This window comes from Mastomys coucha, unplaced genomic scaffold, assembly GCF_008632895.1.
Source record: "Mastomys coucha isolate ucsf_1 unplaced genomic scaffold, UCSF_Mcou_1 pScaffold13, whole genome shotgun sequence".
NCBI lineage: Eukaryota > Metazoa > Chordata > Mammalia > Rodentia > Muridae > Mastomys > Mastomys coucha.
Window position 1 is genome coordinate 33,659,438 of NW_022196895.1, and position 20,020 is coordinate 33,679,457.

The 20,020-nt window shown below is 40.6% G+C and overlaps 2 protein-coding genes across 2 annotated transcripts; both read right to left on the reverse strand.

Moving 5' to 3' along the window:
• Positions 1-10,581: 10,581 nt before the first annotated feature.
• On the reverse strand, positions 10,582-16,986 carry LOC116087060 (mitochondrial ornithine transporter 2-like). Its single transcript, XM_031365472.1, has one exon. The coding sequence runs from the start codon at positions 13,690-13,692 to the stop codon at positions 12,895-12,897; it is 798 nt and encodes a 265-aa protein (XP_031221332.1). The 5' UTR covers positions 13,693-16,986; the 3' UTR covers positions 10,582-12,894.
• Positions 16,987-17,576: 590 nt separating this feature from the next.
• On the reverse strand, positions 17,577-19,764 carry Taf7 (TATA-box binding protein associated factor 7). Its single transcript, XM_031365471.1, has 2 exons — positions 19,477-19,764; positions 17,577-19,078 (listed from the first exon to the last, which is right to left on the reverse strand). The coding sequence occupies exon 2, from the start codon at positions 19,056-19,058 to the stop codon at positions 18,033-18,035; it is 1,026 nt and encodes a 341-aa protein (XP_031221331.1). The 5' UTR covers positions 19,059-19,078; positions 19,477-19,764; the 3' UTR covers positions 17,577-18,032.
• Positions 19,765-20,020: the final 256 nt, after the last annotated feature.

Genomic DNA, 20,020 nt, shown 5'->3' on the forward strand with positions numbered 1-20,020 from the left:
AATAGAAAGAGATGCTGAGAGAGAACATGAGAGACAAACTAGGAAGACGCATATAAACCAGTAGGTAGATGAACTCTGGAAGATGATGAGGAGACTCGAAGAAGCAGGCCAGTATTGAAGACAGGTAACTAACCAAATGATCGATCGCTATCTTTGCTAAAGACTGGAGAAATAGGAGCTATAACTTCACCACCATCTTGGTTAAGGGCAGTCGCGTACCTGGCAGCCATCTCTGTGAAGTTGAGGCTTCAACACCATTTTGATTAAGGACAGCAGCACATGACCTAAGCAGACTCAGGAAGCAGGTTTCTAAAGACACTTTTTGTAGGGGAATTCCCCCTAGCTATTTGATTGGCTGACAAAGACGACAGGAAGCCAATCACTGGGTGAAGATATGGAGGCGGGATCTTCCGGGCAAAACAGGAAAAGAAGGAGAGAGAGACGGAGACAAGGAGACAAGATGGAGCTATAGGAAAGAATGATGAGCCAGAACCACGTGGTCCTAGGAGCCATAAGTAATTGGGGATTTCCTAAATAGACGATTAAGTAATGTAGGATGCATCTGTCCAATCTAGGTGTGCAGCTTGTATCTGTATCAACTAAGTTTTGAGTTCTTTGGGTGGATATTTTGGGGGTTGAAGATTTACTGCTATAAATCTGGCTGATAAATTATAAGCCTCAGGAGTTTTCATTATAAGGGGCTAGGGATTTGAAGCCAGCCGTCACCAGTCTCAGTAGGCTAGCCACAGGGGAAGGATAGCTTGGGAAATGTGAGTGGTTCGGTGGCAGACAAGCCGCGGGAACCTGGCAAGACCGCGGCTTGCAGCTCCCAAAGGGGAAGAGGAGACCCAGTTGCCGGCGCATAGCTGGGCATAGTATGGTTGTTTTTTTCATAATTACACACTACCGCTTTTTAATTGAAATAAGATTTTTGTATATATTCTGTACTGTCTTAAATTATTTTCAATGTTATTCTATGTTTTTACTCTTTAAAAGGTGCCGTATTTTAATACTAAAAACACAATTGAGAGACTGCCATAAAAATGTTTTGCCGCCAGACGGTGGTGGCACACACCTTTAATCGCAGAACTTGAGAGGCAGAGGCAGGTGGATTTCTGAGTTCGAAGCCAGCCTGGTCTATAGAGTGAGTTCCAGAACAGCCAGGGCTATACAGAGAAACCCTGTCTCAAAAACAAACAAACAAAAACTTTATAGATGGGCACAGATGGGACTAGAACAAGTTGGTACAAGCTGCCCAGCCAGGTCATTACAAGACTGAATCAGGGACCAGGGCAAGTGGCTAAGCAGACACATTACACCTGACACATTACACTTGCTTTGTTTTTCCTAATGTTATTAAGCTATAATGTAGTCTTAGATTTTTATAAGCTATAGATTTTTATAGCGATATACCATACAATATAAAGATCAAAAAGTTCCTAGTCTCTTTATTGACTATATTTATAGAATGAAAATGTTGATACTAGAAGGACTCAAAAATCATGGGTTTTTTAAGGCTCTAACCTAAATAGGCATTAGTCATAAAAACCTGCAATAATAGTTCTAGTCTCATAAAAGCTACTATAATTGAGAAGTGCAAGCTGAAGCTGGACAATGGTAGTGCATGCCTTTTTTAAATCTCAGCACTTGGGAGGCAGAGGCAGGTGGATTTCTGAGTTTTAGGTCAGCCTGGTCTACAGAGTGAGTTCCAGGACAGCCAGGGACAGAGAAACACTGTCTCAGGAAAAAAAGAAAGAAAAGAAATGCAAGCAGATAGTCAGTTAGTCAGTAACCATATGACTGGCCATATGAAGTGGAAGTTTCTGGTTTTGTCATGTACTGCAGACTCATGTGTCATTTTACATGCAAACTCATGTGATGTTTCACTGAGGCAAGACCTGTGAGAGGACACATGATATTTGGAGAGAGCATACATAAGACTCAATGAACAGTGATGGGATGTTTGCATAGCTAGCAGTACAATTCTTCCTTGGTCTCGAGTTCATTGAGAGAAGCACAGCAGAGAACTCCAGGCATTCTGGCTGGTCCTGCTGATTTGTATTTGGTGACACTTTTGAACTAGAGTATTGATATCCTGTCACTAATTTACTGGACTGCTGGTATCTGACAAACAGAGATTGGAATCACCCCTAAAAGACTACTTCTAAACAGGTCCACACTCCCTTGTCCTATTTACCTCCTTCTCTCCCCTACCTTCGGATGGTGGGCTGGAAGGGGGAGGGAGAGTCAGAGCATTTGACAACCCTTATTAAAGTAGGTTTTGAAAAATCTAAACCAACAGTCATATCCTTTAATGTCTTCAGAAATATATTTAAAGTCATGCTAAGAACTGATGCAATTAATTACAAGGTTGAGCTTTATTTGGTCTCCTGTTTGATGTTTACCCAGTACAGTTTACAGCAGATGACTAGTAACAGGCGTAGATTGTTTAGTTCAGCTATAGTCAGTAGGTACTGGCCCTCAAACCTGTCAGAGATCTGCAAAGTATGGCATTGAACATTTAAACTTACTATGACAGAGACTCCCAAATCCTAACACTGACCCTCCCAAGGCCTCCAAGAAGACATGGGCACAGCGACCAAGAACTCTGCCTAAATTGTGGTATGCCAGCCACTGGGCAAGACTGCCCCAATGCCTGCCTGCCAGGGTCCAGAGGACACGAGAGAGTTTAAGGTACATAAAAGAAATGAAAAATGTTTCAGATTTCTTCCCCTCACTGTGCTACTTTTATATTAGGACATTAAAAGTTGAGAGTTCTAGCATTAATCAATCGAGTTCTGATAAATTATTAGCCTAGCTCTGGTAGAAACATCCAATTATCATACACAATCCATTATCATAGTCACAAATTCAATATTTTAAGTTTCCTTTGGTTGACTTTTTAAGTATAGACTTATAGACGTTTCTCATTATCCTAAATTTACATCCACTCTTTGGATAGAGGGGAGAAGCCCCTCTTGCTCCACAGAAGGTTTTTGTCTTCCCTGAGCTCACTTAGGGTGTTCATGCTTAAGAAATTTATCTCTTTTTGTAAACTTACAAAGATTCTTGTAAGCTTCAGGAAACCCACTCAGATCCATCTCTCATGGGTCCAATGGACTCCATCTGGGTAAGTACCCCTTCAATCCATGGCCTAAGTTTCCCACCTGTTGCCTGTTCTAGAGGGTGGGATTCCTTCCCTGTTCCCTGACTTTGGTACTCCTTCCTCTCCCTCAACTCTGAAGGCCATGGGTCTAAAGGTTTCAAATATACGTGTTTGTGTGTGTGTGTGTGTGTGTATGTGTATACATATATATGTGTTTCATCATCCTTCCAAGTCCAGGTGTTTACTCAGAATCTGCATCTAGGACAGCTCCAGAGAAGCTGTCCACAGGTGCTCCAGTCTGGCCTCACAGACTTCTCCTGCTGGGACTGCACTTGGCCAGCCACAGATGGTCCAACAGATTTTGGATAGCAGTGAAACAGCCTGCTGTTGCCACCTAAGGCTTAAGTATCGTTATTGGGGGTGCTCAGCTAGAGAAAGCAGATTTCTTGTTTAATTTTTTTGTTTGTTCGTTTTTGTTTTTGTTTTTTTTTTTTTTCGAGACAGGGTTTCTCTGTATAGCCCTGGCTGTCCTGGAACTCACTCTGTAGACCAGGCTGGCCTCGAACTCAGAAATCCGCCTGCCTCTGCCTCCCAAGTGCTGGGATTAAAGACGTGCGCCACCACCGCCCGGCCAGGACTTAAGTCTTAATAGACTCTGGTTAGCTCCCCTCCATACTTCTGCTGCCATATATATGTACACATACATATATATACATATACACACATATGTGTCAATGAGTTTGATTTTGCTTTTCTTTGATTCTAACTATGCCATGGTTCTTTCCTCTCAGAGTAGGAAAATATTATTTCATTTTTTTTTACCAGGACCCACAGTTGATAGACTTTAGATATTTTAAAGGTTGAACTTTTATTTAATATTTTTTAATTATCTGTGTATATCCATGTCTCAATGTACACATGTGAACTATATGAGGCCAGAGAAGATGTCAGATCCTCTGGAACTGGAGTTACAGTCAGTCGTGAGACAGACGCTATTTATGTGCCGAGAACTGAACCCAGGTCCTCTTCAAGAGCATTAAGCACATATAGCCATTGCACCATTTCTCCAGACCAGAGACTAAGCCTTTAAAGTATTTGAATTTTTAAAGATTTGGGGCTTTTAAAAATTGGGGTGTTTTATATTGTAATATTGATATTAATATGAGATCTTAATAAGTGAGAAATGAAAGGTTGTTTAATAGTGTTGTATTGGTATGTCAAGTTGACAAGGAGTCAATTGTCTTGGTTAATTTTTTTAGTCAATTTGAAGATGCTAAAGTCATCTGGAAAGAGGAACCTCGATTGAGAAAATACTTCCTTCTGATTTCGTATAGGCAAGTCTGTGAGGCATTTTCTTGATTAACAATTGATGTGGAAGGAGCAAACCCATTAGAGTCATTCTTTGGCAGATGGTCCTGGATTGCATAAGAAAGCATGCTAAGCAATCCAGGGGAGCAAACCAATGAGCAGCAACCTTCGTGTTTTCTACTTGAGTTGCCACCCTGACTTCCCTTCATGGTGGATGTAAGCAGAAAGAGAAAGAAACTCTTTCTCCCCCTCCTCCCTGCCCCATGCTCCAAAGTTGCATTTGGTCATGCTGTTTTGCACATCAATAAAAAGCAAATTAATTCAGTAATGAAACACAATAAAGAATCTAAGACTATGCATATATTTTGCTTAAAACCCTGAAGGCACAAGACTGGAGAGATGATTCAAAAGTTAAGAGTGCTTGCTGCTCTTCCAGAGGATCAGAACTTGAATATAAGCACCTACAGTGGGCAGCTAGTCCCATTCAGTGTTCTGCAAACACCTACACACACACACACACACACACACACACACACACACACACACACACACACACACACACACACACACGCACATACCCATACATGTTGCAGGAAATTTGATCACACTGTGAGCCCTCAGATTGTGAATTGGAAAACCCATTTCTTGTTGAGGTGTGGCTCAGCCCTAGCACACACCTTTAACCCAAGAGCTTTCTGTAAATGATAGGTCAAGAGACAGCTAGCCACCAGTTGACAGGGAGTAAACATTAAAAAAAAAAAAAACAGGAAAGAGAAAAGAGAGCCTTTGAGTTGAAAGGTATTTAAGACAGCATGGAGAAAGAGAAGGAGCTGTTTTCTTCTGGGATGTCAGTTGAAAAAAGTCAACTAGGTGCCTTTTCTACCTCTCTGAGCTAGCAGGCTTTTATCATAGCATCTAGCTCCTGATGAGGACAGCCTGCTTGCTAGCTACGACCTTACATGGTACAAAGACAGAAAGGTCTTGAGTTTCTCCTTTTGTAAAGGCACGAATCTCTCATTGAGGGCTCATCTTTATAGCACATCAAACCTAGTCACTAGGGCTAGAGTGGTAGCTCAGTTGTTAAGGGCACTTACTGTTGTCTCCAAGGTTCCAGGTTCAATGCCCAGCACCCACATGTGACTCACAACTACCTTTAACTCGAGTTCTGGGAAATTAAGTTCTTCAGACCTCCAAGGACACTACACACAGGTGGTGCATTTTACATGCTCATAGGCAAAACACAGAAAAAAAATTAAAAATTTTTAACGGTTTCTATATGTGAAACGTGGGTGTACAATCAGGCCACAATATAGAGCAACGAAAGAAAGGTGGAATTCTTAGTTAAAAGTGATAATCCAGTGTTCTATTTTGCTTTTGTTACTATAATAAAACACTGACCAAAACCACCTTGAAGAGGAAAGGGTTTATTCTAACTTACATTTCTAGGTCATAAGACACCACTAATGGAAGTCAAGGCAAGAACCTGAAGGCAGAAAACAAGAAAGACTCCCTTCTGGCTTGTTCCCTGGTATCTGTTGGCTAGCTTTCTTCTATAGACCAGAGCTCCCTGCCTAAGTAAAAATAATAACACCCACAGAAGGTTCAGCACTTCCTGTATTAATTAGCAGTCAAGAAAATATCTAGTAGGTATATCCAAAGTCAATCTGATGGAGGCATCATGGGCCTTGGTTTTTTGTTTTGTTTTTTTGTTTTTTAAGCATAGAATAGAGTTTATTTAGGGCATGGGGAGGGGAGTTAAAAGAGAGTAGTAGAGGCAGAGAAAGAGAGAAGTAGAGGCCTGCCATGACCATGTGGAGAGAGGGGGGAAGGGAATGGGAAGAAAAGGGGAGCGAGGGGGCAAGAGAGCCACATGGGCCTTGTTGAGACTCTGAGATAACTCTGTGTCAAGTTGACAACTGAGGCTAAGTAGGAAATCTATATAAAATAATTCAACTGGATCATCATCCCCACCATAATTTAATAGCTTATCCCTGCCAGGTATGTGGTGACACACTTTATCCCAGCAATCAGGAGGCAGAGACAGGGGTATCTCTGTAAGTTCAAGGCCAGAGACTCTGTCTCCAAGGGTCAGTTCTCAAGGGAAAATAATATTTAAATATACAAAAATAAATTCAAAAAACATTAAAGTTTCTAGTGGATAAAATATAAACATATTTTAGACCTTGAAGATAAAAGTTTTTTAAAGAAAATATTTAATATAAAATAAAGGATTAAGCTAGGTGTAATGGCTCATGCTTTTGATCCCAGCACTAGGGAGGGAGAGGCAGGCAGTTCACTGAGTTTGAGGCCAACCTGGACCACAGAGTGAGTTCCAGCATAGCCATCACTACATATTGAAAAACCTGTCTCAAAAGAAAACAGTAATAATTATAATAATACATAGGTTGGTAACTGTGGTTAGATTAAAATAAAGGACTTACTGATATTTTAGAGATGTGAAAATACAAGGTACAAATCAGGAAAGATACAATACACTTGACAAAAAATAGTATCAAGAATATAAAGGAGTTGGGGCATGGTGACACACACTTTTCAAACCAGCATTCATAGGCATAAGCGGGCAGATCTCTATAAGTTCAAAGCTAACCTGTACTACATAGTCAGCTCCAGGCTAGGAGGGGTTACATAGTGAGATCCTATATGAAAGAAGGGAAGGAAGAAAGAAAGATAGAATACATTTCAGATTTCAGTGGTGGATCACTTTCCTAGCATGCACAAGGCTATTGTTTCTATTTCCAAGGCCACCAAAAAATGGTGTGTGTGTTAAACTCTAATGTAAACAAAAAAGTGGAAAAATTTATTTATATATATAAAGAGAGAGAGAGATTTCACAGGAAATCTCACATATTTCACATATAAACTATGAAGAGATGTATAGCATTTTTGCTATAATCACAGAAATACAGATGAAAATCAGGATAAAATACACTGCTGTTTGGGAAAATAGAAAAGCCAAATGTTAGAAGGGGTGATAACCCAAGAGATTCATTGGCTTAAACACACACTAAAATTTTAAAATATGTAAAATAAGTAAATTGTAAAAAAAAAAAAAAAAAAAAAAAAAAAAAAAAAAAAAAAAAAAAAAAAAAAAAAAAAAAAAAAAAAAAAAAAAAAAAACCTAGTAGATACTACCTGACCACTTTCCAAAGTATTACCCCGATAACCACTCTCACGTACATGCTAGGTAAGTGGTCCACCACTGAAGTGTATTCCCCACATCTTTCACCCCTCTATTCTCTGGTATGTAGAATGGAATACTGCAGGAGAGGAGGGTTCTAAGAACAGGGAAGGGTACATGGGGGAGAGCAAAACATGAAAGTAGAAGAACTATTTGAGGAAGGAATAAGGCCAGTGGGAAAGGATAGACAGGAGAATATTGGGGGTGGAACAAATTGGAACAAACTACAGTGACAGTTATATAAATATGTTACAATGAAATCATTATTTTGTATGCTAACTAAAATTTAAAAGAAAAGAAAGAAGAAAAGAGCATGCGTGATAGAGCACAAAACATACAGAATGACCAAGGAAGGATTCTTACCAGACATTGAACCTCATCCAGGAGCCTGCCAACTAAGTACTGATGATTCATCAGAATAAGAAAACCTAAGGAAGAAGATGTGAGTATACTGGCGAATTTATGGCGGCCGATCAACTAAAAGTGAAGAGGATTGCTCTTGGTTACCATCATCTTAGTCCTGTGTACTCAGACTTTTCTGGAACTTGGATCCAAGAACTGGCCTCTTGAATTTAGTGTCTGTTCAGTAGTTTGTTTCCAGGTCATTTTCCCCTTTGAATGAGTGGCTTTTTAAACCAGAGAAGAAAAATCTACCTGAAAGGCATGGTTTTGAAATTTGTTTTTAACTTTAAGTTTTCTAATAGTTTCCACTCTATACTGCAGTTTAAATCAATGAGAAATGTTTAAGTGGTAAAGCAGGCTTCCCAAGAGGAATAAATCATGTAAAATAGGATACAATTGAGTCTTTCTGGAAAAAAGGGGCAGTCTCTTAAGAGGGATGCCTGGATATAAGGAACATCCAGTGCTGAGGCCATATTGTAAGAGAAAAATACTTTTCTTTAAAGTTTGAGGATCAAATTGGTTCTAGTTTCTCAGGATGTATCCAATGCTATAAAGAGCTGTTTGAGGGGGTCTTTGGTGGTTTAAATATACTTGGCCCAGGGAGTGACACTATTAGGTGGTATGGCATTGTTGGAGGAAGTGTGTCACTGTGGGGTGGGCTTTGAGACCCTCCTCCTAGCTGCCTAAAAGAACCAATCTTCTGTTTGCCTTCAAAACAAGATATAGAACTTTGAGCTCTTCCAGCGCCATGCTTACGGTTTTGATGATAAACCTCTAAACCTGTAAGCCAGCCCCAATTAAATGTTGTCACTTATAAGAGTTGTCTTGGTCATGGTGTCTCTTCACAGCAATGGAAACCCTAAGACAGCATCATTCCAAGAAAGTAGGAGAAAAGAGCCCTGGCTCCCCAAAAAACACAGCTGTCTTTGGGGGGTGCCTTCAGTTTTCACCATGAGTTGAATGTCACTATCTCCAATAGAAAATTGACTCCTCTGTAATTTAATATCTCCCACCTCAAACAGAGATTTATTTCTCACTGTGAGTTGGTATTGCCTTCTCTAACAGCTATCCCTAAGATAACACACCTGGGGCCTCATCTTTAGCCTTAAGTATCAGGTGTAACCAATATACCCCATCTTTGATACTGCCCAGTATCTCCTTATCAATTCTCCCTTCCAAATATTAAGCAAGCTTAGCTTGGCTTAGTTTTGGCCATGCTCAGGGTTGTGTAGCTGGAAACCTCTTGTCAGTTCTTTATAGAATTCCTTTTTATGCCATAGAAGCCACATAGGGTTTTAAATTCTGCATGCAGAGACTGGGGAAAGGGGACCTTTACATCATCAATCAATCAATAACTTTGGTAAATCTCATGTTGAACCATGGGAAAAGATTGAGGCATAAAGTTAAAGTGTGGTATCCTTAAATAAATAAGCAGCCAATAGATGGTATAATGTAAACCAACCAAGGAAAAAAAAGCAATCAGGCAATCCCCAGCAAGAATCTAATTGGTTCCACTTCTGGTAAATGGTGATAATTTGGCCAGGAGCATAGTCCTTTAAGGATACCCTCAGAATAACCTAAAGACCATTCAGGAGCTTGTTGTAAACTGAAAATGGACATCATGACCATTTGCAAAACTTTGCATAAACATCCTGACACAGGACAAATGGATTTCTTGCCAGTAGCATTGGGAGCAATCAACAGGACAAAAGCAAGGATCCTGGCTCCTATGGAGGAATGTGCTGTCCCTAAAGTTGTTTCATATAGCTGGAAAAAAAAGAGTCCTAACCTTGAACTTAGAGGGGAAATTAAAAAATGGAAATCTTTGCCCTCAGTCACAACCAAATTAAGAAAGGAATTAAGAAAGGAAGCATACATAAAGCAATAGTCAGACACCTGTAGAAACGGAATTTATAGAAAAGTGGAGGACTAAAGGCCAAGACAGGGTAGGATGAAAGGGAATGAGAACATGCTTGGAATTGGCACCTGAAAGTTCATCCTTGGGCAAGCGAGAAAATGTAAACTGGGAAGCATCCACAGACAGTGAGGAACAGATGGTGAGTGGCAGAGGTGATGTCCCTGTTACATTTTACATCCAAACACCCACCCCTTGGAAATGAAAGGAGGACTGATAAAGTTATAAATGGTGGGAAAAGAAAGGGAGGAGGAAATAAAAGGTTGTTAAAGTAAGGAGGTTTTTCTTTACATTGAAATCTGTCAAACCCCATCCCCCTTGGTCTTCAAGTCTTAGTAGAATCGCCTTGGCCTGAGAAGGAAGTTTCCTGGCATGCCTGTGGAAAGCTTGGGGCTTCCATCCTTAAGAAAAGCAACCTATGAAAAGGAGGGAAGATAAGGAAAGAAAACTAAGGTAGGCTTTTTTTTTTTTTCCATTAGTGCAAGGCAAAGTGGCATCCAAGGAGGTCAGAGACGACCTCTACTCATGGGAAAAGACAATGTTACCTTACAATTCCAGTGCATCTGAGTCCCATTACAGGCCTATCTTCTGTTCTTACATTCTCACTGGGATTACAACAAGATGTACATAGACTCTCAGCAAGCCAAGGTCATTAGAATGAAGTGAAGTTTATTAAGAGTATATATTTGTTTTCACAGACCCGAGTGGAGTATCTGAGGATAGGATCTGGGGTTGTGGTATTTTACCTTTTTCTATATCATCTGGTCACATCACACATCCTTCCTTTTGATTGGTGGAAGTTTGGTCTCATGTAGATTAACTGCTCAGACCTAGTCACAAGATCTCATGACTTGGTCTCATAAGTGTGTGTTGGCACGGGTTTCCTGTCACCCCAGAGCTAAGATTAGACAAGAGAACTTGACCCCAACCACTTCCACTTATCTTACTGCTGTCTAACCTAGAGATCTGAAATGATACAAAATGTACCCAAATGTTAAACCCAGGGTAATAAAATTAAATTGGAAAAGGCTTCTTATTATCTTCCCTCTACTCACATTCATTCTTGTTTGCTTCATATTATTTCTACTGAAGGCATTTAAACTTTTACGGCATAGCATGTGAGAAGCAAGTCTGCTGAAAGGAGAGCTGCTAGGCCAGTTCATGGATGCCACGCTGGAGGACTGCACTGGCTAAAAAGTGGTGCATGGAACTTAAAACACAAAAACAGTTTCAAAGTAAAATGGCAGATGGTTTCAACTAGAAGAAAATATATGGGAAAAAAAAAAACTACAACTGTAGACCCTAAGCAGACTGGGTGTAATAGAGAGCAAAATCCCTTGCTAACTGGCCCCAGCAACCCTTATTTGTCAGCTTCTAATTTCCCTGAATCTTGCATCTGGAACTATACTTGGGAGTTACAGAATGGCTTAATGGGTTTTAAAAAGGAAGTTAGAGGCCCAGCACAGGACACATATAGTCTGTGCTACTAAAACTGGTACCTCGCCTTCTTCCAGCTCTGTAAGTATTAACACCTGTTATAAAAAAAAAAAAAAAACTGTTGATCTTGTAGCCACACAAAAAGATGAAGCTCACTTTATTGTTATTAAGAATGACTCTAACATCATATGGTCCATGAACATCTGCTTAATTCCAAGTCTGTTGGGAGTAAATTGAATTATAATTTGGGGAGGAGGGCTTTCATCTTGTTTTGGTGTGTTTGGGATTTTATTAGGAGATAATTTCTGTGCTTGTATGCATACATAGAATTTAGAAAAATGGCTTTTCTTATTATGGTTCATTGTTTATATTATGGCATCCAGTCATTAAAGTTCACTGACCACCAGAAGCAAATTTAGAAAGCTGTAACACTGATTGTACTGCAAGCAGTTATGGACCCAAGGTGAACTTCAGTAAGTCACCCCTTTCACTTTGCTTACTGTGATAATGTTACTACTAAGTGCACATTAGCCCTGCCTAAGTGATGACTTCACTCTGTCACCAAACAGAACAAAACCTATTCTTGGCTTCTTTACTTACTGTTTCCTGGGGAAATGAGTGATGGTACAGAATGATGAGTGAACTAAAATGAACCAACTCAACACTGAATTCCTGTCCAGGCCAGGACCCAGAGGCAGGGAGCTATTAGAACTCTCTTCAACTACATGGATCATCAAAGCACAATATATAATCCCATGCCTTTAGCTCCTTCCTCAATCTAAAGCCTGGCTTCATTGGGAGGAGAATGAGGAAATTAGTGCAGATAAAGACCACACTGTTTCCCAAATTCTTTCCTGATACTCATTGCCCTACCTAACAATACCATTGCCGGTAGAATATAACTATCCTTTAACCACACTATTTAAGGATAGCATAGAAAATCCAGGATGCCTATTATGAAGTTTTACCTGAATATGGAAGCCATGCTGGTACACAGGCACATTCTCTTCTTAGAGATCGACATAAGTGTTTTGGTGGTCATCTAAAGATTTTTAAAAACCTGAACAGCCTAGTTCACATTTAACAGGTTCTAAACTATAACCCACATCTTGAATAAATTAAGCAATACTTACATACATAAAACATGATCAACTCAAGATACTTTGGTGATACTTGAGACTAAATAGAGCACAAAATTATGTTTCACTCACAACACATACCATTCAAGATGCATACATAGAGATTTATGAAGAAGCCCTGATAATTGAGATTAAGTACATAGGGTCTTGGGTTCACCCTGTAGATCCCACCGCCAACAAAAGTAGTGATTTTCCTATTTCAGTAGGATTGCAGGAGGAAACCATATGATATAAACAAAGATCTCTCCACGAGGTTTGAGATTTGAGGAAAGGAGGACAAACCGGAAATTCCCAGTCAAAGATAACTCCATGTTGGTCTTGAACTCTTTGACATGGAGAGCTGTGGTCCTCGCATTCATGTGCTCAGACAAGGACTCATCAAGACACTTCAGTATTCTTCCACCATGCTCATCATCATCTTTCTGCTGTACTCATAAACCAAAAACAGAGCTGCATTGGAAGGGATGGCTCGAATCATAGTGGCTTTCATTCCAGAATACAAGGCTAATATTCCTTCATCTCTCACAACATTTATAAAGGTTTTGATTAATCCTGCATGCTTCCCAAACATAGAAAGAACCTGGATTCTGGATTTAATGCAGTCCACTGGAAATATGATAAGCCAGAGGCAGACCCCGGCAAAGCTTCCACTTAACATCAAAGGGACAGGGCCTAGTTCATCCTTTGATCTCCCTGATGCAAAAAATGATCGACTGATTTCATAGCCCCCAAAGTAGAAGAAATAGCCAGGTATTTCCTGAGCAAGAGTGGTCGAGAGTCCACGATAGAAGCCTAAGGGACCATCCTTCAGGAAGATACTCTTAACCATAGACCAAATTGTGTTATAGCTTTGTGTTATCTTCCCTGACATCTTCATCTCATACATGGTCTGCAGCCGACACTTCACAAGCTCAGTGGGGCAGAGGGCCAGCGCAGCAAATGCAGAAGCCAGCGACCCAGCAGTGGCAGTCTCCAAGTCGTTCAGCTGTGCATTCTGCTCCACTCTAGCCACTTTCCTCACAAACTGTTGGCAAAAGCCAAAGCACATGAACAGGATAGAGCCCTGGGTGACATAGGCTAGCAGTGCGGGACTGGTTCCCCTGTAAAGGCCATACAAGCCCACTTGGTTGTATGTCCTTAGGAAGCAGTCGGCGACGCCTTTGTACATGTGGGGAAATGTCTGCATCTTTACTTTTATGGTGTCGAAGGGCTGCCCAGTCAGCACACATGCTGCGCCCCCTGCTGCGCCCGCAGTGAGGTCTATGGCGGCTTGGATGGCAGGGTGGATTTCATGTTCCTCCACCTTCCCGAGGGGGTCTTCAGAGGCCAAGACTCTGTCCGTGCCTACGCCAGCCGCTGTGGACCTGTGTCTGTTTCCTTGTCAAGCCAAAGCCTTGGGCCGCCTCCGCACTCTCCGGCCGCTGGGAAATAACCCCCAAGCACGTGCACCCACGAGCACCCCACTGTCCCCGAGGGCAATGGCAGAATGCTTTCAGTGGTTGTGTGGGAGAAGTGGCCACTTCTCCCATAAATATCTAGGAGGAAACGCTTTACTGGAGCTGGGCGTGTAAGTCAGTGATAGAATGTGTGCTTACCTGGGTGAACTACGGCCGTTTCACCCTCAGTACCACAGCACGTTGAGGATGAAAGGTTCTTTGTCTGTGGGCTTGTTTTCCTGATTTCTTACCACCCAAAATGACACAGGATGGGCCACAACTTTTCAGAACAGTGCTTTCAAAGAAGACTGGCCATGCTAGGGGCCACATACCTTTAACTCCGGCATTCAAGAAGCAGAGAATAGTGAGTTTGAGGCCAGCCAGGGATGTATATTGAAAACTCTGCCTCAAAAATGGATGATTAATAGAGAAGACAAGCTACTTGGGAACTGCTACATTTAAGACCATGGCAAAATACAAAACATCCCCAGAAGATGCTCTTCTCCGGGACAGGAAGGCAGGAGTAGGAGTTCCGCAGAAACACCATTTCGGAGGTGTAACCAAATCTGGGGTCAGTGTACTGAAATGTTTCTTTCATTAGCTTCCCTGAACTATATTTAACAGTAAGGCGTTAGTCTGGTGCAGTGGCACACGCCTTTAATCCGAAGCAGAGATGTGCAGATTTCTCAATTCAAGGCCAGCCTGATGTACAGGGACAGTCCCAAATAGTCTAATTACAGAGACCCTGTCTCAGAAAGTGAGGCCTTAACCCTCAGACTGTACACGGTAAGAGGTAGGCTTTTTTTTTTCCAGATGGCTTTCCCTTTGGAAAATGTCCAACTGTTGACATTTGAATTCTTTTCTCTGAGATAACTTTTTTAAGAGATGATAGTCTTAAGATTTTTAAAAAGATTTAACTAATTTGCAATGTATGTGCACTGTGGAGATCAGAAGAGGGTTGAATCCCCTAGAACTGGACTTACAATTGGTTGTAAGCCATCATATAAGCACTGTAAACCTAACCTGGGTCCTCTGTAAGAGAAGCAAGTGCTCTTAACCCCAGGGGTCATCTCTCAGGAATCTAATCATCTAATCTCAAACGTGTATGTATGCCTAAACACTGACTTAGCAGGGTCCTTACAGTAAATATATACAAGCTTGCACACAAATTCCCTTTCAGCTGCTGTTCACCTCACTCTTAATCTGTGCGTTTTGAGTTGGGGCCGCCATTTGTTCAATTTATACAGGAAAAATATAAACTTTTTATTCTCTGTGAAATGGCTTCAAAGGACAAAGATCTTAGGTATCAACAACTCTGGGCACAGACTTTTCTGAGTTCCTTTCCTAACAGCTAATTACCATCAGTGGTGGCTAATACTAGGAAAAAAACTAGTATGAAAAAAGATTCACAAGTTGATAAAACTATTCATATTTTTAGACAAGTCTCTAAAGGGTCTATATAACAAATTTATGTTTTTTGCATTAGAAAACTACATAAATATAATTTGTTTTGTACACACCAAATAAAGGCATGAGATGATACCACTTAAAATGTGATAAGATCTATATGCAGAGCAATTGCCTAGCATTCCCAAGCCACCCCAACACACACACATACACACACACACACACACACACACATAAAAAACACAATTTGCTCATAAACCCATAAACACTGAAGAAAGTTCACCTTTATACCATACTCCTTAGCTAAAAGCTGCATGAGAAAAGTAAATCTTTCATGAGAATGCAGGATTTGGATCTCAATCTTCATCTTTATCTTTTAAATTTTATGTAATAGATAATCACTCACTCCTTATGCCATTTTTAACACAAAGATGTCCAGAAACAAACAAGAAAGCTACAGGAATAAGTTGAGTCAATTTTTATGCTGCCGGTATTCTAAATAAACTTCCCAAAATATAAGTTTGAGCCTTTGTTGAATTTGAAACAAAACCTAATTAAAACAGCTGTTCCCTAAGCCAGGCCTAACCATGCATACCTACAGTCCCAGCACTTGACTAAGAGAACTGAATTCAAGGCCATCCTGAGATACTGAGTGAGTCAAAATAAAAAATTTCTTTGTAAACACTTTACTATTATCTCTATCACTCTTTGATTCAAGACCATTTAATGCCTATTATGATCCAGTCTAGTAAATGGTAATGTCTGCTCACTGTTCATTCACCATATTCCAGGTACTGTTCTAAGTAAGCCTGTCTATGATTTAAGTCAGTCCAATAGCCTTGTGAGGCTGGTAATACTGTCACTCCATTTCAGAGAGAGAAAATAGAAGCAAACAGATTAAGCTACAAATTACATGGCCCCAAAATTATAAATCAAGTCATGATCTGTGATAAGTACTGGTATGCCTTGACCTCAAGCTGTTAAGACCAGTTGGGGCTTCAGATGCTCTGGCAGCTGTCAATAGCAATACAGAAGGCAAGTTCTCAATGAAAGGGGCTGGATGACTTCCATTTTGAATTCATACTTAGTTTGCCAGAGGGCAGCTTTTTAGTATTTTCAGAACACAGTTGAATATACTAAATCTGAAGTTCATGTTAGTCTTAAATTACAGATTTGAGAATCCAAATAGAGATAATAACTGAACCAGGACCAGACCAGTAGAATATTCTGCTAAGAAAAAAATGTGCATCCAACATCCTTCGCTTCCAATACTGATGACATTTAAGCATCAGCTGTACCAAGACCTTAGTAAAAACTGTTTGGTTAAACGCTGTGACTTCTCTGGTGTGAGCTCTTAAGTGTGGTAAAATACCCTAAATATAGAATAGAATTTTTCACCTGCCACTTTGTTAAGAAAACATACTTTATGACCATAATACTCTAAAGCCAGACATTAAGGGAATCTTTAAGCTGCACTGCAGTCGTGAGCTTGTGAAAACTTGAGGAAAATTACCTTCTGAGGCCTCTAGGCATTACCAAGCATGATTCTGAACTTAACTGATTTTTAAACTCTTCACTTCTATTTTCTAACAGAAAATTTGAATTTTGATTTATGAACCAAGTATTTTTAAACTGAAGTTTTACAACCCAATCAGACAGAAATCAATTTTAACTATGCACCTTACCAATCTGGGTTTTTCTCCAAAAACATCCCCTCCTGTTTGTAAAGCATTAAATGCCTCAGAGAAAAGTTCTGTGTATGAAATTTTAAAAAAACAGACCAGGACACAGGCTTTCATACTGGGAAATACTAATGAAACAACATGAATAAACATCAGTCTATTAAATATTGTAGCAATTAAACTGGCAATAGTTAAGAATATAATCTTAATCTAAGCAAGTGGGATAGTTTATCTGGTAACTATTTAATCACTTCCAGTATTTTACAGATAACCTTAGTGCTTAAGAAAAAGATACAGCCATCCATCGATGAAAACTAGGATAGTTTAAGAAGGCTCTGGACCCAGTGTTCACAAACCTCCTGATGGAGTGGGTGGACCTGAACCTTAATATATAATGCAAAAACGAATTTCTCCATTTCCATACCTGGTGTATTTCTTTTCTAAAAACAAAAGAACAGCATTTAACTTGATCTACACCATTCAGTCATTAAACTCCATGAACCCACCTCAACTATCAGTATTCATAGAAGAGTAAGATAAACAAGTGAAAATTAGTAGCTTTTATTGTTAAGACACAACCTTTATGAAAAAAACCTGCATTTCTGTAACATGGAAACTTGCTGAAAAAGTAAAAAAAATACTTCTTTTAAAAAAACCAACTTCACTGCCCATAGGCTAGCTTATTACTGATCTTAGCAACAAAGAATAGGACTAGAAACTTTATTACAAATTGTAATAAAGTCCTATAGTGATTAAAAGTTCAAAGTGTTTTCATTTCACTCATCTTACTTGTATCTTTCCAACAACAAACCTGCCTGTGTAATCCTACTTTCTTAAGAATGGAAGCCCACCACCCTCGTTCTGAAAACAATCAAAAAATCCAACAGAACTCAGGGAATAAGAACATTTCAAAGGACAAAAAAAAAAAGAATATCAAGACCTTACTCTGAAAATATTTTTTTTTCTTAAGCTGACTAGTCTAAGGACCAAAGTCAACACTCTCACTTCTCCAGAAGTGACTCCAGCTCTTCTTGCAGAGAGCTAAGCTGCTCCTTTTCACGGTCTTCCTTTTGTTTGAGCTCATCCAGAACAGCCTGAAACCTGTTCTTGAGAGCCAGGTTTTCCACCTTCATGATGAGATCCTCCTGGCGCTTTGCCCTGTCTTGAGTTTCTTGGAGCTTGCCTTTCATGTTATCAATCTGCTTCTGAATCCCCATAACCAGCTGATTGGTTCCTTCATTTTCCTGGTGGTGCTCGTCTGATTCATTCAGCTTATCTTGGAGCTGTCGCTCTAGATCTTCCTCAGTGTCAATGATGTTTACATCTTCTTCGTCTTCACTGCTGCTGCTGAGGTCATTGAAGATCTCTCGGAGCTCATCATGCTCTAGTGAGTCATGGCCCTGCCTGTGGCCAGACATTCCTGGAGAGGAGATATCAAGGCCTTGATTTTCTGTCTCCTTTGTTTCATCTTCAGCAATTATCTCCCAACGAGTGCTGACAGCTTCTGCATCTGTACTTAGCAGCCGCTTTACTTCTTTTTCCACATCCGGAGACTCAATGTACTTCTTCTTTGCAGTCTTCCGGAACCTTCTCTTTCTAACGTTTTTTAAAGGTAGAGTAATTCCATGGTTCCAAACAAACTTTTTCTCTTTGTCCTTATCCTTTTTCTTGTTTGCTTTAGGATCAGCAGTGGCAGCTGCCTCTTCCACAGGAGGGTATAGGTCACCATCTACTGTGGCTACAAGCATCTGAGAGATATCAGCTGTCTTGTAAAAGGTTTTCTTATCAATGGTTTTCAAGCTTTCCGTGACACAAGGCAAATCGACCAATTTTGCAGCCAAGGGCACTCGATCCACTCTGACAATTCCGTGACGCCCATCAGGGTGTAACTCAATGCTCAGTCTGTCTTTCAGGTTGACATGCCCAGACTGCACTGCCCTCCTCACCGTAGCGGCATATTCTGGGGGCAGTCGTAAAATAAACTGGCTCTCTAGCTCATGAGGTGCATCATCTTTGTTCTTACTCATCTTTACTTCCTTGTGAGCTCCTACAAAAGTTTTAAAAAGGGCAATGTTATTAAGTATAATTTTAAATTCTTAATTACCTAGTTCTAAGGAAAAGAGCAACTAAGTGGGGATCACCAGCTGGTGCCTATTTTGTCTTAATTTTTAATTAAGTCCCAAGTCTAGTCTCTAAACATGCAGCCCACTCGGGCATTGTCCCTGTTCCACTCACTTGTCTACTAGATGCAATACCAAATGAGAGCCTGAACAGCAAAGGAAACCGCAACTGAGGGGTTTTAGGCACAGTCAGTCTGGCAAACAATCCCAATCCGCAGATTCTCTCCAATAAGATATAAAATAAAATAAAATAAAATAAAATAAAATAAAAGCATAAATAAGAAGAATAAATAAAAGGAGTGAACTTTTCAACTCGGGTACTTACAGTTCACCAGCAACTAGGAACTCAGCTTTTCGCGGCTTGAGAAAGCAGCCGGGAGCGGCGCGTCTGCTTTCCGGTTTCTCCGCCCTTTCGGCCGCCCTGCAGGGCGACCTGTGCACTAACAACGAACCACACCGGCGGCGCGAAACCTCGCCATCCCGCCACGCAAAGAGCCGAATTCCAGAGAAGACCTTGCCGCCTCTACCCTCTCGCCGAAGAGGAGGAAAATAAATGCTACGTCAGAGCGGAAGCAGACGCGGAAGGACTGGCCGCCGCTCTTCCGGAAGTACTAGCGGCGTGCGCAGGCGCATGGCGTGATGACGTCGTTCCGTGATTACGTCTTCTCGTGAGAACTTGCCTTGTACAGGGTGTTTCCAGAAAAGCCATAGCTTGGAAGTGGGAGACGGAGATTTCAAAAACTAAAATATAAGCTTACCCCGTAAGACAGCACTTTATGAAGTCGTGGGTCGGGACAGATTCTAGAGTGATTACCAGAGATAAAGGGCGTCCCTGCAGAAAGTATCTTTAAAGGGCGTTCCTGCAGAAA

Excerpts from the sequence above, each read along its gene's own strand:
- LOC116087060 (XM_031365472.1), bottom strand. The coding sequence starts at position 13,692 with ATGCAGACATTTCCCCACATGTACAAAGGCGTCGCCGACTGCTTCCTA.
- Taf7 (XM_031365471.1), bottom strand. The coding sequence starts at position 19,058 with ATGAGTAAGAACAAAGATGATGCACCTCATGAGCTAGAGAGCCAGTTT.